Source organism: Mus caroli, unplaced genomic scaffold (assembly GCF_978045245.1).
Source record: "Mus caroli unplaced genomic scaffold, Mus_caroli_1 scaffold_8, whole genome shotgun sequence".
NCBI classification, from domain to species: Eukaryota; Metazoa; Chordata; class Mammalia; order Rodentia; family Muridae; genus Mus; species Mus caroli.
Window position 1 is genome coordinate 47332052 of NW_028227263.1, and position 13687 is coordinate 47345738.

The following is a 13687-nucleotide window of genomic DNA, read 5'->3' on the forward strand; positions in this document are numbered from 1 at the left end:
ATGTTTTTCCTCCTTAAGACACTTTTACTTAATTTTGGTTTTCTATTCTTATTGGTAAAGATGGCAGGCGCTGGATCAGTTTAGACGCCTTCCTAGAGCGCCAGAGCCTTACAGTGCTTAGTTAACGAGCTGCTTGTCTTTCCTGTCACTTACTGTTCTTTTTCTTCTTTTCCAGAATTTTATAGGAGTGAAGTGATTAAGAATTCCTTGGTAAGTTTGTTTCCCAACAGGTACATGTGACACCGCGTATATCCCTGATTCTTAAGATGTGAGTGGTTTGCGTTGAGGTCTGGTTCTTTGGTTCATGCACAGATCTGCTAATGTTCAGTTGTCACTGATTTTTTTAAATTGTTGTAAACTTTAAATTTGCATCATTTTCATTTATAAAAAATGTAACTATTTTTGATTCTGTATTAATTTGGGTAAAAGTCATAAAAGTAGTCTGTACAGGCCTCTGTATACAGGACTAATTTCTGGGTGGTAACAGCCTTGCTCAGTTAGCTGGCCGTGTCTAGCTGGGCATGGGTACATGCCTGTAATACTAGGGTTTGGGAGGAAAGAGGCGGGAGGGTTGTGAGCCTCAGCTACACGGTGAGACCCTGGCACCAAGAAACCAAAACAACGAGCTACCGAGTATCCCATGTCTCTCCACCTGGAAAGGGTTGTTGTGGAATTGTGTGTATGTGTGAGGATGCACAACGGTGCTGCTGGGCAGTTTCCCTGTTTCTGAGTTTTGTGTGAATGAAGTAATGCAGTAAGCGCCTGGTGACTGGCGCCCGCCTGTGTGTTGGCTTGGTTGTCAGGATCAGCTGGCCCTGTGTGCTGTGTTTGATTTGTTTGTGTGTATTCTACTGGGTGAATATAATAGGCGATCATTTCCCCTGTTGGTGAGCATGTTTGACTTCTGGTTTGAGCTAGCGTGCATCCTGCTGCTGTAAATACTGCCCTGAGTGTCTGCTGGCACATGCATGCTTTTCTCTGCAGCCTGTAGTCTTCAGTTCTGTGGATACACACCTGATCGGCCAGGGCTTCTGGCTGGTTCCACACCATTGCTATTTCATTTCTACTCACTGCATTGCTGGGAGAATTCTGATTATATTATTGTGAACACTTGATGTTTTCAAAAATTTAGGGAGCTGGAGAGATGGCTTAGTGGTTAAGAGCACTGACTGCTCTTCCAGAGGTCCTGAGTTTAATTCCCAGCAACCACATGCTGGCTCACAACCATCTGTAATGGGATCCAATGCACTCTTCTAGTGTGTCTGAAGACAGATGCAGTATAATCATATAAATAAAATAAATAAATAAAAATTTAAAAAATTTATATGTTGGTGCAAATAATATACAGGATTTTTTTGCTTTTGCAATCGAGGCAGATATTGTAAACTTAGAATATTTAGTGCCAACGGTATGGTTAGCTGAAAAGAGTTGATAGCAGTTATAGCTTTTTAAGGGTGTGCTTGTAGGCACAGGGCTTCCAGAAGACTGCCACCTAGTGGTTAAATACTTGAGAAATTTAGTGATTTCTGTCTTCCTCTCTTTTTTTTCTGTCTTTAGTGATTTCTGTCTTCCTCTCTCCCTCTCCCTTTCTTTCCCCCCTCCTTTCCTCTCTCCTCATCCCTCCCTCCCAAAAGAAACCAAATCAAAATGGAGATGGGTGGGAGGGATAGGGATAGGCAGGGAGGGGGACGGAAGTGTGTCTGCAGGTTGTATGCCAGAGTTACAGTTCTTTTCCACATTCCTTTAGTTAATAACAGTTAATGAGGATAATTCCGCTTTGTTTGCCTTTGATTTCAGCTAGACATACTCTCCCCCAAGTTGTTATTATTTCTGTTGTTACTGTTTTTTGTAGAGACTGTATCCGTACTATGATTGACAGGCCATTAGAGTGACTAAAATGATTGAAAAGTAATAGTGGGAGTGGCTAGCCAGAGCCCCCAAAGTTGATTTGATACCCAGAGCGGGTTGGTGTTGGAGATTCTCTACTCGAGTCTCTTTAGTGAAGAGGTGTGATTGTGACCAGGTTAGGTGAGTTCTCTACATTATTTCCCACGGAGGACAATGCTTCAAGGTAGGGTGTATTCTCGTTTCATAGTGAGGGATCAGGCCAGGGAACTTGATGTGGGCCGCACACAGCTTGTAACAAATAAAACTGAAGTTCTGAGGCTCTAACCGCACACACACTTCCTTCAGCTGTTTGACCTAGAGGTCAGTGAGCCTTACTATTGCATAAACAAAGCCCAGAGCAGATATGTTTAGAGAAAACACGAGATACAACTTAGCAGAGCCATCACTGGCATCATGACTGGAGTTGTTTTTCAGCAGAGATGGGAAGATGGGCAGGATCAGTAGGTCTTTGTGAGTTACTGACTGCCTGTGGCGTTCTCCAGTCTCTCTCCAGTGCCTCTGTGGAACTGCGGCTGAATAAATTAACATTTGAGCTGTCTCTGTGGTGCTCATGCCAAAACTGTGACCCTGGGGTAAATAACTGCATCACCATCAATCTTCCAGCTTCCTCTGGCTCCACAGTTGGGAGCGAGGCTGAGCCAGCTCAGGTAGAAGATGCCGCGAAGACTAGGACTGTGATTTATCTCGGGGTTGGGGGAGCAGTCAGGGAAGGTTGCTGGCAGTAAGTCATCCCTCAGCTGGGTCAGGAGGCCTGAGCTGAGCTGAGGAAGGGCAGGGAGGGAGTTTGCTGGGCTTCTACTAATTAAAAAGCCAGCATGAATTGTAAAGAGATACTCTGAATATGCTTTTTAAAAATTGGTACAGCTTTTATACATTTTTAGTTGTGTTTTTTGTGACTATGTAGTTGCCATTAAACAGTTTATAGAAACAAATGCTGGTAATAAACAATTTTTAATTTTCTTTGGGACGGGGTTTTTCAGTGTAGTACTGGCTGTCCTGCAACACACTATGGAGACTCAGAGGAGCACTGCATCTAGTGCTGGGATTAAAGCCATGCACCACCAACACCCAGCTGATAAAGGCTTTTTAAAACTCCTGATAAGAGGTAGTGATCTTACATCCTCTGGTGGGCAATTCGTAGGCAGTGAACTTTTAAGACTATAGCAGTCCTAGTGTCCTAGTAGTCAGTGGATATAGACTGGGTCACCTGACGTTACTATTTGAACAGTCTCTTTCACCTCAAAATTGAGTTGGTATGTGTAGGTAAAATAGAAATTTAAAAAATCATATGGATCAAAAATATTGGGCATGGGGGCTGGAAAGATGGCTCAGTGGTTAAGAGTACTGACTGCTCTTTCAAAGGTTCTGAGTTCAAATCCCAGCAACCACATGGTGGCTCACAATCATTTGTAATGGGATCTGTTGCCCTCTTTTGGTATGCCTGAAGACATCTAAAGTTTACTCTTATAAATAAAATAAATCTTAACAAAAAATATTGGGCAGTAGCTATGAATAGATGGTAAGCTGTGTCTGCATGTACCAACTTGAGAATTCTTCCTTGTGTACTGGTGACTGTTTTGTAAGCTCACAGAGGAAAGTCTGTGGGGAGAAGATTGTCAGTACACTGCTGTGTTAGCTTAGCAGCCTATAAGGGAGCCCAGGCCAGCTGTCTTCTTATGAAATAAGCCCTGGTTCCTCCAAGGGCAGATCTCAGCTGAGACTGGTACACTGGAGGATATTCCGTACCCCACCCCCTGACCCTGTAGCATGGACCCTCCAAGGCATCTTCGTCTCCCTTTCTTTTCACTTTGGAGGAGAGTGGTTACTTCATGCTTTTTCTTAACACTTTGTCACATGGGTAGTTCAGGATCTGGACTGATGCTGTTTTAGGTTCTAGAGCACGTGTTTGTTGTGATCTCATAGGGAGTTAAGTGGCCGCCTTTCAGGCAGTGTGAGCCAGTGCCCGCCTTTCAGGCTTTCGACTGAGATCAAGGTAGTCAAGATGTCATTTCCCACCCCCCATTTAAAAATTTCAAAAAAAACCCCCACCCAATCAACCAACCAACCAGTGAAGCCCCATTTCATTCCTTTATGCCAGGCATGGCGGTGTACCACTTTAAATTCCGGCACTTGGGAGGCAGATGCAGGTAAATCTCTGCATTCACGGCCAGGGTGGGAGTTACAGCAATCAGCTGGTACTGTGAAACACAGTGAGACCGTGCCTTGAAAAACAGAAATAAACAACCAATAAAGGAAGTAGTGCAGGGTGTGGTAGTGGACACCTTTAATACCAACAAATGGGAAGCAGAAGCAGGTGAAGCTCTGAGTTCCAGGACAGTGTGATCTGTATCGTGAGTTCTGCAACAGCCAGAACTACATAGAAAAGTCCTGTGTCAAACATACAAACATACAAACAAACAAACAGAAGAGGAATGGAGCACAGTTATTTTCTTCTGTGTCTCCTTCTAGTCACTAACACTTCCCAAAGAGACCAGCAAGCTCCCCCTTCCCCGGTTCCCACAGCAGAGTACCTCTGCCCAGCTTGACCCTCAAGTGGCAAACTCTGTTTTGTTCAGCTTATTTGTGAGACTGTTGGTGCATGTAGTGATTTGCTGATTCTAGAGAACATCTTCAGCGAACAGAAGAATGCATTTCCATATGTGTGTGTGTTGTGTTAGTGTATTGTGTTTGTGTGTATGTATCTGTGTGAGTGTGAGTCTGTGTTACTATGTCTGTGTCTGTGAATGTGAGTGTGTGTGTTAGTGTGTCTCTGAGTGTGTGTGTGCCCATGCAGAGTGTCAGTAATGGGCTTTTCTGCTCAGCTGTAGAAGACATCTGTCAAAAGGTTGCAGAGGTTTCTGTACCAGCTCTGTCCCTTAGACAGTGCGAGGCTCTCGGGTTGTTCCAGATCCTAGCCCAAACTCAGTGTCCATTGCAGTCATTGTGGTGGGACTGTGGTATCATTGTGACGTCAGTTTGTACCTCCTCATAGACTGTTCTGACTGGACACCTTTCCGAGTATTGACTGGCCGTTTTGATGATCTCACTTTAGAATAGTGGGAGAACATGCTAGCTAATGCCAAGTTAAGAATAAGCAAACCTAATGCAAGGATTTCAGACTTTAAGTAATTAGAGATAAAATATATTTTTTTAAAAAAATGTTTGTTTATTTATTTATTTATTATATGTAAGTACACTGTAGCTGTCTTCAGACACTCTAGAAGAGGGCATCAGATTTCGTTACGGATGGTTGTGAGCCACCATGTGGTTGCTGGGATTTGAACTCAGGACCTTTGGAAGAGCAGTCAGTGCTCTTAACTGCTGAGCCATCTCACCAGCCCTAGAGATAAAATCTTATAATGTAACTCAGGTTGGCCTTGAATAATCTTCTTGCCTAAGCCTTGGTACTTACTTCGGTAAGTACTAGAATTATAGGCACGAGGCCCTGTGACTGGCCTGAGACTTTAGGTTTATGATATTTGTTTGATATAACTTGGTAGCTTTTCATTTTTTCAATTTCCATTATTCAAAGACATATGCAGTTGCTGGTCTGTTGAATCTCAGTGAATATGAATTCATGTCCATGTCACCTTTATGTGGTCTCCTTCTTACCAATCCTTTAAAATGGTTTTACATGCACACATTTGTCTACCTGCGTGTGTGCATGTGTGTGTGTGAGTCTGGACCCCCTGCATGTGGAGTCCAGAAGAGAGTGTCGGATCCCTTGAAGCTGGAGTCAGAGGCATCTGTAGGCCACCCTGCTTGTTACAGGGAGTCTGAACTCCAGTCTGCGGGACTGTTCAGCAGGTCTCTCTTCCTCTCTTCCTTCCCTTCTTCTCATAAGGGAGAATTATTTAACTTCTCAAGAACTCCAGGTTATTATGAAGAACATTAGCTTTTATCCCAAGCTGGTTTTCCAGTGGCCGCAGCACAAAGCCACACCCATAGCTCTTACCTGGAATGGTCTCTTGTGTAGCCCGTGTCCTGGAGGACAGTTACCTAGGGCTGGAGATGCAGGCGCTGCTTTCCTCTGAGGCTGGTCTCTGGCGCAGTATAAAGCTGGTCATGGTGGTGCTTGCCTGCAGTCCTAGAACTTGGGAGGTTCAGAAGTTCAAAGTCCTCTTTGGCTACACAGGGAGTTTGAGGCTAGCCCAGGTTATATAAGACATGATTTTGTTTTTTAAAGCAAGTTTTCTACCACTTCCTGCCTTTGGAGTCGACTGTAAGCTTTGACTGCCAGCCCCAACTATGACCCCATGTGTGACAGACAGGTTCTTACTGTCTCCCAAGCATGAGTCCTCTGAAAAAGCTGTCCTGTTACCCGAGTCACACAGGCTCTGGAGTTCTAAAATTAAGGCAAAGTGTGTACACACATTGCTAATAGGGGCCTGGCACACAGGATGCCAGGACCTGTAGGCCTTAAGTTAAAATGCACTGGAGAAGCCTCTGCCTGTGGGGGGTGGGGAGGCAGACAAGGGAAGCCTGGTGCTGTGAGGTGCTGGGAGAGAGAGTCACGGACTTGCAGTTTCCCTGGAGCGGATGCGTTGTGTTTTGTAGATCTGTTTTGTAGAGCAGGGTATGGTGAGGTGAGCAGGCCCATGCTGAGGCACCCCTTCCCCCTGAGGTATAGAGTTTATTTGGGGGTATGGGAAGGGGGACTGAGAAGGGAGTAGGGGCAGAGAAAGACACAGAGGGGTGGGGGAAGGGACGGAAGAAGGGAGGGAGGAACACATAGAGAGAGGGGGCAAGGGGGGAAGGGGAGAGAAAGGAGAAACAGATCAGGGAGAGAAGAGAGTCAGAGAGAGAAGGGATAGAGAGCTTAAGGAGGGGCCAAACAGCCCCTTTATAGCAAGCCTGGCCTACCTGGCTGTTGCCAGGTAACTGCTGGGCGGAGCCTAGGAGGACTGCTAACTGAATGGGCCTTAGGGCCTCACAGCTCCGAGTGCTCTTCCTGTCTAGTGATAGTTACACCAGCCTGTTTTTAAATGGCTATTTAGAAAACGTGATGTACATCAGACAGAAAGGCGGCGCCATTTTCAAAGGAATCTTAACTCTGCTTCCACTGGAAGATTTTTTTACCTCAAGCTGATTAGAACTTCTTTAGTGCAGTACCTGGAATATAATGTGTCGTCACTGTTGTTGTTTATTTAGCAAATATCCTTGCTGTGTTCCCAGGGGACTGGGCGGGGAAGAGTGTCAGGAAGGCCCCGCAGCCTTACAAAGGGTCTGCAGGAGACCCTGACAGTTGGTGGGCGAGGCAGACATGGTCAGTGACTAGGTAACTAGGGAGTCCCCAGAGGCCGCAGCTTCCTCACTCAAAACTTGAGTTAGGCTGACAGGTTCAAAGGTCCTTGTTTTTCCTGGCGTTTCTAGAATAGGTAAACTAATATTGCCTGTCACACGTTCCTTCCTCATTTGTGCTGTTCCTTCCTCATTTCCTCCTTAAACTACACCGAGTACAATGCTCAGAGGAAGACTGGGGGAAGCAGAGGAGAGCAGGGGGCGGGGAGCAGGGGGGAAAAGAGGGGAGGAGGGGGAGCAGAGGAGAACAGGGAGTAGAAGGGAGGAGGGGGAACAGAGGGGAAGCAGGGGGAGCAGAAGGGAGCAGAGGGGAGGAGGGGGAGCAGAGGGGAGTAAGAGGGAGCAGAGGGGAGCAGGGGTATAATAGGTAGCAGATTGGATTAGGGGGGTACAGTGGAGAGCAGAGGGGAAGGGGGGGATGGACAGAGGGGAGCCTAGTCTCAGGCTCCAGAGCTAGAGTTAGCCCAGAACTCTCCTGCAGGGTTCTTAAGTTGTAGATGAGCTGAGGACCAATTCCTTCCTGGCTGATCTGTGAAGGTCGCTTTAATCTTGCACTAGTTTTAACATTTGCTTCACGTCCATTCTCTTAATTGTGTCTTGTTTGCATTTTACCAGCCCGTTGGCAGGGGTAACTGGTTTGAGGTATTTGAGCACAGTGTTTCAGCAATCACTGGCTGACCACTGAGCTCTGCAGAGAGGTTACCATTAGAAATGTGGGTTATGATGGATGAATGAGCATGGGTCAGCCCAGCCCACATGGGTGGAATGACAGGGAGAGTCATTTAACTTCATCTGTCAGTGAAGAGAGAGGAGGACAGTGTGCAGTAGAAAGGGCATGACTAGGCTACATGCCTGAATCCCACATCCCACAGTCCACTGTCTCAGGGTCTTCAGCTATAAAGACTGAAACCCCATCACCTGGCAAGACGTCATGAGCTTAAGCAGGGTGATAGTGAGGGCGAGAGGGGTGGGGAAGCCAGGTGATGGGGGTGGGTGTTGGGGTGTTGGGCACCTCACACAGCAGCCGCAGGTGCACTGCCTGCAAGCCTTCCTTTGTTGCCTCACACCTCTGAGTGCTTGTAATACATTCCCTTTGCCTGGTATTCTCAAGTTTAATCTGCTGAAATTCTATTTGTGCTTTCGAAGCCAAGCTCCGTGCTCTTGGGTGTCCTCCCTGCTTCTTAGAGTTTATTGTTTGTTCTGTGCTGCTGCGTAACCTTATCATGACTCTGTCACTGGACTTTGCACTGTTCCTGTGTAATCATTCCTGTTTATACTGGGGATGGTACCCAGGGCCTTGCACTTGACAGGCAATCACTCTGCTGTCGGGCTGCATCTCCAGTTTTAAATGGAGATTTCAGTTGGCAGTCCTTTGGGGGCATTGCTTATATGCTATTGCTCCGCCCATTGTTTGTGCATGTTATGCATGCATGTAGTGTGGTTTATCACCTCCCATCCATTCCCTTCTCCTCTAGTTCCTTCCCTATGCCTGAAGAAAATGAATTCTTCCAACCCCAGCAGCTATCAATTCCCAGCTGCCTAACTCCTCAGCTTGGGGTGAAACGTAATGAGTGCCCCCACCCCTACTCCACCCCAGAGCTTGCTGGTGTGAAGTCCTGTGCATGCAGTCGCAGCCACAGTGAGTGCTTGTGCCCAGTGGTTCTGACATGGTTGGCAGATATTGTTTGACTGCAGCTGTCCAGAAACCTCTCCACCCCTTCATCCTTTATAATCCCTGAGCCTTGGAGGTAGGGATGCTGTACGGCTGTCCCAGTTAGAGCCGAGCACAGCATGTGTTCTTATTCTCTGCATGATGACCAGTTACGTTCATGTGTTAATCTGTGCTTGCTTTTAATCATCATGTATTTTCTTGAATGCATGAATGAAAGTGTTGTATGAAGCCCTGTCAGTGAGGGTCAGTGTCTGTGCCTGTAATAAGCAGACCAATCCCAGGGTGTCATCATCCCCCCACTTCTGCCTGTGATACCCCTTGTCTTCTAAGAAAGGATTTATTTGTGTATGTCAAGGAGCTGGGCGTCTGAGCATGCCAGGTGCATGAGGAGGTCAGAGGACAGCTTGCAGGAGTTGGCTCACGTGGTTCTGGGGATTGAACTCAGGTTGTCAGGCTTGGTGGCAAATGTTCTTACCCACTGAGCAACCCTGCCAGCTCTGGTCTTTCTTTTTTTTATTTTAGCTTTTTAAGTATGTGGGTGTTTTGCCTGCATGTGTGACTGCATATGATTTGTGTGTCTGGTGATTGCAGAGGTCACAGAGGGCATCACGTCTCTTGGAACTGGAGGTAGAGGCAGTTGGGAGCTGACGTGTGAGTGCTGGTGATGAAACTTGGGCCCTCTAGAAGAGCAGCCAGTGCCCTCATCCAGTGAGCCACCTCATCAGCCTCTGTCCTCATCCACGGAGCCACCTCATCAGCCTCTGTCCTCATCCACGGAGCCACCTCATCAGCCTCTGTCCTCATCCACTGAGCCACTTCATCAGCCTCTCTTTTAGATTGAAAACAAAATCACCCACCGTCTAATGGGAATTCTTGTGAAGAAGTTAAGAGTCTTCCTAAAGTATGTTTTAATTTCCATCAACAGAATCCAACGTGGAGGAGTCTTGACTTTGGAATAATGCCGGACCGTCTGGATACATCTGTGTCCTGCTTTGTGGTGAAGATTTGGGGTGGAAAGGAAGAGGCCTTTCAGCTGTTGATAGAGTGGAAAGTCTACCTGGATGGGCTGAAGTACTTGGGACAGCAGGTAATTTCCAGAGTGACATTTTAAGGGGTTGTACTCTACAAATTAACCTGCCTCTCTCTACTGATGTTCCTTCCTACATTTTCAGTTATGATAGATGTTAGTAGAAGAGAAAACGTTAAAAAATAAGTTAGTACAAGAAAAAAAGGACAACTGTCCAGGCTTGGTGACACATGTTTCATCCCAGCACTCAGAAGGAACAGGCAGGAGGATTGCCTTAAATTGGAGTTCTGTCTGGTCTACAGAGAATTCCTGGCTAGCTAGAGCCTTGTTACAGAACCAGGTCACAAACAAACAAGGCTTGGGGTACTGTGTTTACTTAAGATACTTACTTTGCCACATTTGAGTTACAAACAAGCCCACAGCTAGGGGTGGTGGCTCACACCTGTGATCCCAGCCCCGGGAGCCTGAGGTAGGATCTCAGCAACTCCGAGGCCAGGGTAGGGTGGACACAGTGAGTTTCCGGCCATCCTGGGCTAGAGTGAGACCCAGGTAACAGAAAGGAACCCAGAGGATCTTTAACTTCAGAAACTCAGTGCTTGCAGATAGGAGCCTAGCATGGCTGCCCTCCGAGAGACCCAACAAACAGCTGTAAGAGTCAGATGTAGATACTAGCGCCCAACCAATGGAGGGAAGCCAGGGACCCCTGTGGTTGAATTGGGGAAAAGCTGGAAGAAGCTGAGGAGGGAGTGACCCCATAGGAAGAGCAGCAGTCTCAACTGACCTGGACTCCTGAGATCACCCAGCCACTGAGCCACCAACCAGGCAGCAACCAGCAGCTGATATGAGGTACCCGACACATATACACAACGGAGGACTGCCTGGTCTGGCCTCACTCAGAGAAGATGCACCTAACCCTCAAGAGATTTGAGACCCCAGGGAGTGGGGATGTCAGTTGTTGGTGGGGGTGGGGGGCATATTCTGGGGGTGGCTATGGGGGATGAAGACTGGACTATAAAAAAGGATTAAATCTAAAAAAACTTTGGAAACTCAGAAGTACCCTAGTGTGCATGTCCATACATGGCTGTGTTGTGTGCATGTGTCTGTGTGTATGTGAGTGTGTAAGTGTGTATGTGTGTGTATGTATTTTCCTTAGTCCTTGTGCTTCTTTGGCCTCGTTGGATATTCTCCCCTTGATTGTGGAAATGAAGTTGAAACAAAGTGCGGGCCATTAAACATCTCCCTTTCTTTCCTCCAGTAGGGTTGGGTCATCCGGGAGTGGGAAGGAAGAGCTGCTCTTACCTGGGGTCCAGAGATGACAGATGTGCCTTTTGTACTGGGCCCGGCGCTGCTTTTGTTGCCGTGTGATTGATATTCCCTACTCTTAAACTCTCCTGGCCAAGCTCAGAGGTCGCTCCATCGTCCTTTCTAGTAGCTCCAGAATGTGTAGGAAGTCTGTCAGGACTGCACATGAAACGAAATGGGTTTACTGTGCCATATAGAAGTTATTATGATTAATGGCTAGGACAACTTTGCAAAGGTTGATATTTTTGCCCTTCTTTTTCAATTGGGAAAATTGAAGCTTGAGAGAGTTTAACAAGGTCCTTAAGACCACTTAGTAGGGTGACAAGGTCCTTAAGACCACTTAGTAGGGTGAAGCTAAGAGTTGGGTTCAGATCTGTCCGACATAAGAACTCCTCCTCGTGCTGTGCTACAGAGGCACGTCTGAGCAGGCGCAGGCGGCCCTCTTCTCCGTCTTGGCACTCTTGTTACTGCTGTTAAGCGTTACCCTAAGATGCCAGCTGTAGGTTGTTTATAACATCCTAATGCTTTGGTAATATTTGTTTAGTGTGTACATTCTGATACTTCTTTTGAAAGGAGCCATTTAAATTTGATTTTTTTTCAGATTACAAAATTACCATATTCAGTGTGTTTACCATACTTTCATTTTTATTTGATTGTTTATTGATTACAATGATGTTGATGTGTCTGAGATGAAACCCAGGGTCTTGTGCCAGCTGGAACTTATCTATCACTGAGCTGCACGCCTAGGCCAACAGTGGGCTGCTCAAACTTTCTAACTGATTAAACACCTGTCCCTCCTGGGTCCCAGGCCCAGCAGATCACAATATCACGATCTCTCTGTTCCTTTGAGTTCATCTCTTCAAGACGAACATATGAGGCCACTGCCAGATCTTCACTTTGTGTCATTCTGTCATGACCAGAGCTGTGCCTTTAACATCACTCTTCCTTGCTTTGCCAACTTCTAGTCTCCTAAAATGGTTTCTTCTCTTTAGCGTTTTCATTTTTGTTTGTATTTTACTGCTGGTCTTTCAGAAGTCCTCCTAGGAGTATTAGAAGCACACTGGGTGGCAGAGCACAGCGTGTTTTAAGCCAACTAGAAAGTTACCATCAGCATGGGGAACCTAGCTTTGGCTGAAGCAGAGGCACAGCACACACTAGAGCAGTGGGCTCCCAGAGTGACAGGGAAAGAGAAAGACAGGTGGATTGCCATGACGAGAATCAGGTTCATTGAGTGGTTTGTGCTTTCTATCAGTTCTTGATCTTAGTGGTAAGGACCCAGAGAGCCAGAAGACACCATTTTAAATAGAATTAGAAAGCATGAGGAAGAAGTATTCACACCAGCCCCAGAGTCAGGGAGGGATGGCTTGAGACGTGTTTGGTTTTACCTTAGGCTTATTGAGGTGTCAAGTGCATATGATCAGTTCACTGGAGGCTAGGTGTAGCTAGGTGATACAGCATTCGCCCCACATGTCTGAGCCCCGGCTCCATCTTCAGCACGGAACTGCAGTACAGTATAACAGTGTACAGTTCAGTGAATCATGTAAGTGGAGTTTAACTACCACCATGGTGACTGAAGCTGCTGTGAGTGGTTAGCTGTGGGCCTTTGTGTTGATAGATGTTGTCATTTCTTTTGGGTAAAGACCCAAGAATGCAATTGTCTGCTCTTAGGATAAGTAAGTGTGTGTGTGTGTGTGTGTGTGTGTGTGCGCGCGCGCAGTGTTTGTTTATATCTTTTGTCATTCTTTCCTAGGTTGTTTAAATTTTTAGTTACTGACTTGTAAAAGGTCTTTATATAAAGGCTAGTGAGAGAGCTTAAGCAGTTGTCCCACAGATGTGTAGATTAGATTTTGGATTTCAAGAGCTCACTAAAACCCTGGTGTGCATGCTAGTGTGTGGGAGACAGAGACTATGAGCATCTCTTAGCAAGCTGCTAGCCAGAGTAGCAAAAAGGCAAGTCCTGGATTCAGTAAGAGACCTTGCCTCAATATATAAGGTAGAGAGTGCTAGAAAGACGCTACTGAAATCAGGCTTGGGCTTCCAGGTTCACACACACACACACACACACACACACACACACAGGGGTATGTACTATGCAAAATACTCCTTATATATTGTACATACATTAGTTCTTTATAAAATATGTGTTTTCCAGATACTTTTTTCTGTCTTCATTTTCTATTTCTTTTAAAACACTTTTTATTTATTTACTTTCTATGTATAAATATTTTGACAGTGTGCATGTATGTGCACCATGTGTGCCTGTTGGATTCCCTGGAACTGGGGTTATAGATGGCTGGGAGTCATTATGTGGGTGTTAGGGATTGGACTCAGGTTCTTTGTAAGAGCAGCAACCATTCTGAATCTCTGAGCCATCTCTCCAGCCTCCTCTTTTTTAAAAAAGATTTATTTATTTATTTATTGTTTTTTTTTTTTTTTTTTGAGACAGGGTTTCTCTGTATAGCCTTGACTGTCCTGGA

The 13687-nt window shown here is 46.0% G+C and overlaps 1 protein-coding gene across 2 annotated transcripts in view; it reads left to right on the forward strand.

Annotated features, from left to right (window-relative positions):
- Uvrag (UV radiation resistance associated) overlaps positions 1–13687 on the forward strand; it is a 265993-nt gene that overhangs the window by 34694 nt on the left and 217612 nt on the right. The window contains exons 3-4 of one of the 2 annotated variants that reach the window (XM_021167360.3): positions 176–210; positions 9807–9968. In XM_021167360.3, coding sequence (XP_021023019.1) covers positions 176–210; positions 9807–9968 — 197 coding nt within the window. The remainder of the gene's footprint in view (positions 1–175; positions 211–9806; positions 9969–13687) is intronic. The other variant, XM_029479367.2, reaches the window with a different exon arrangement.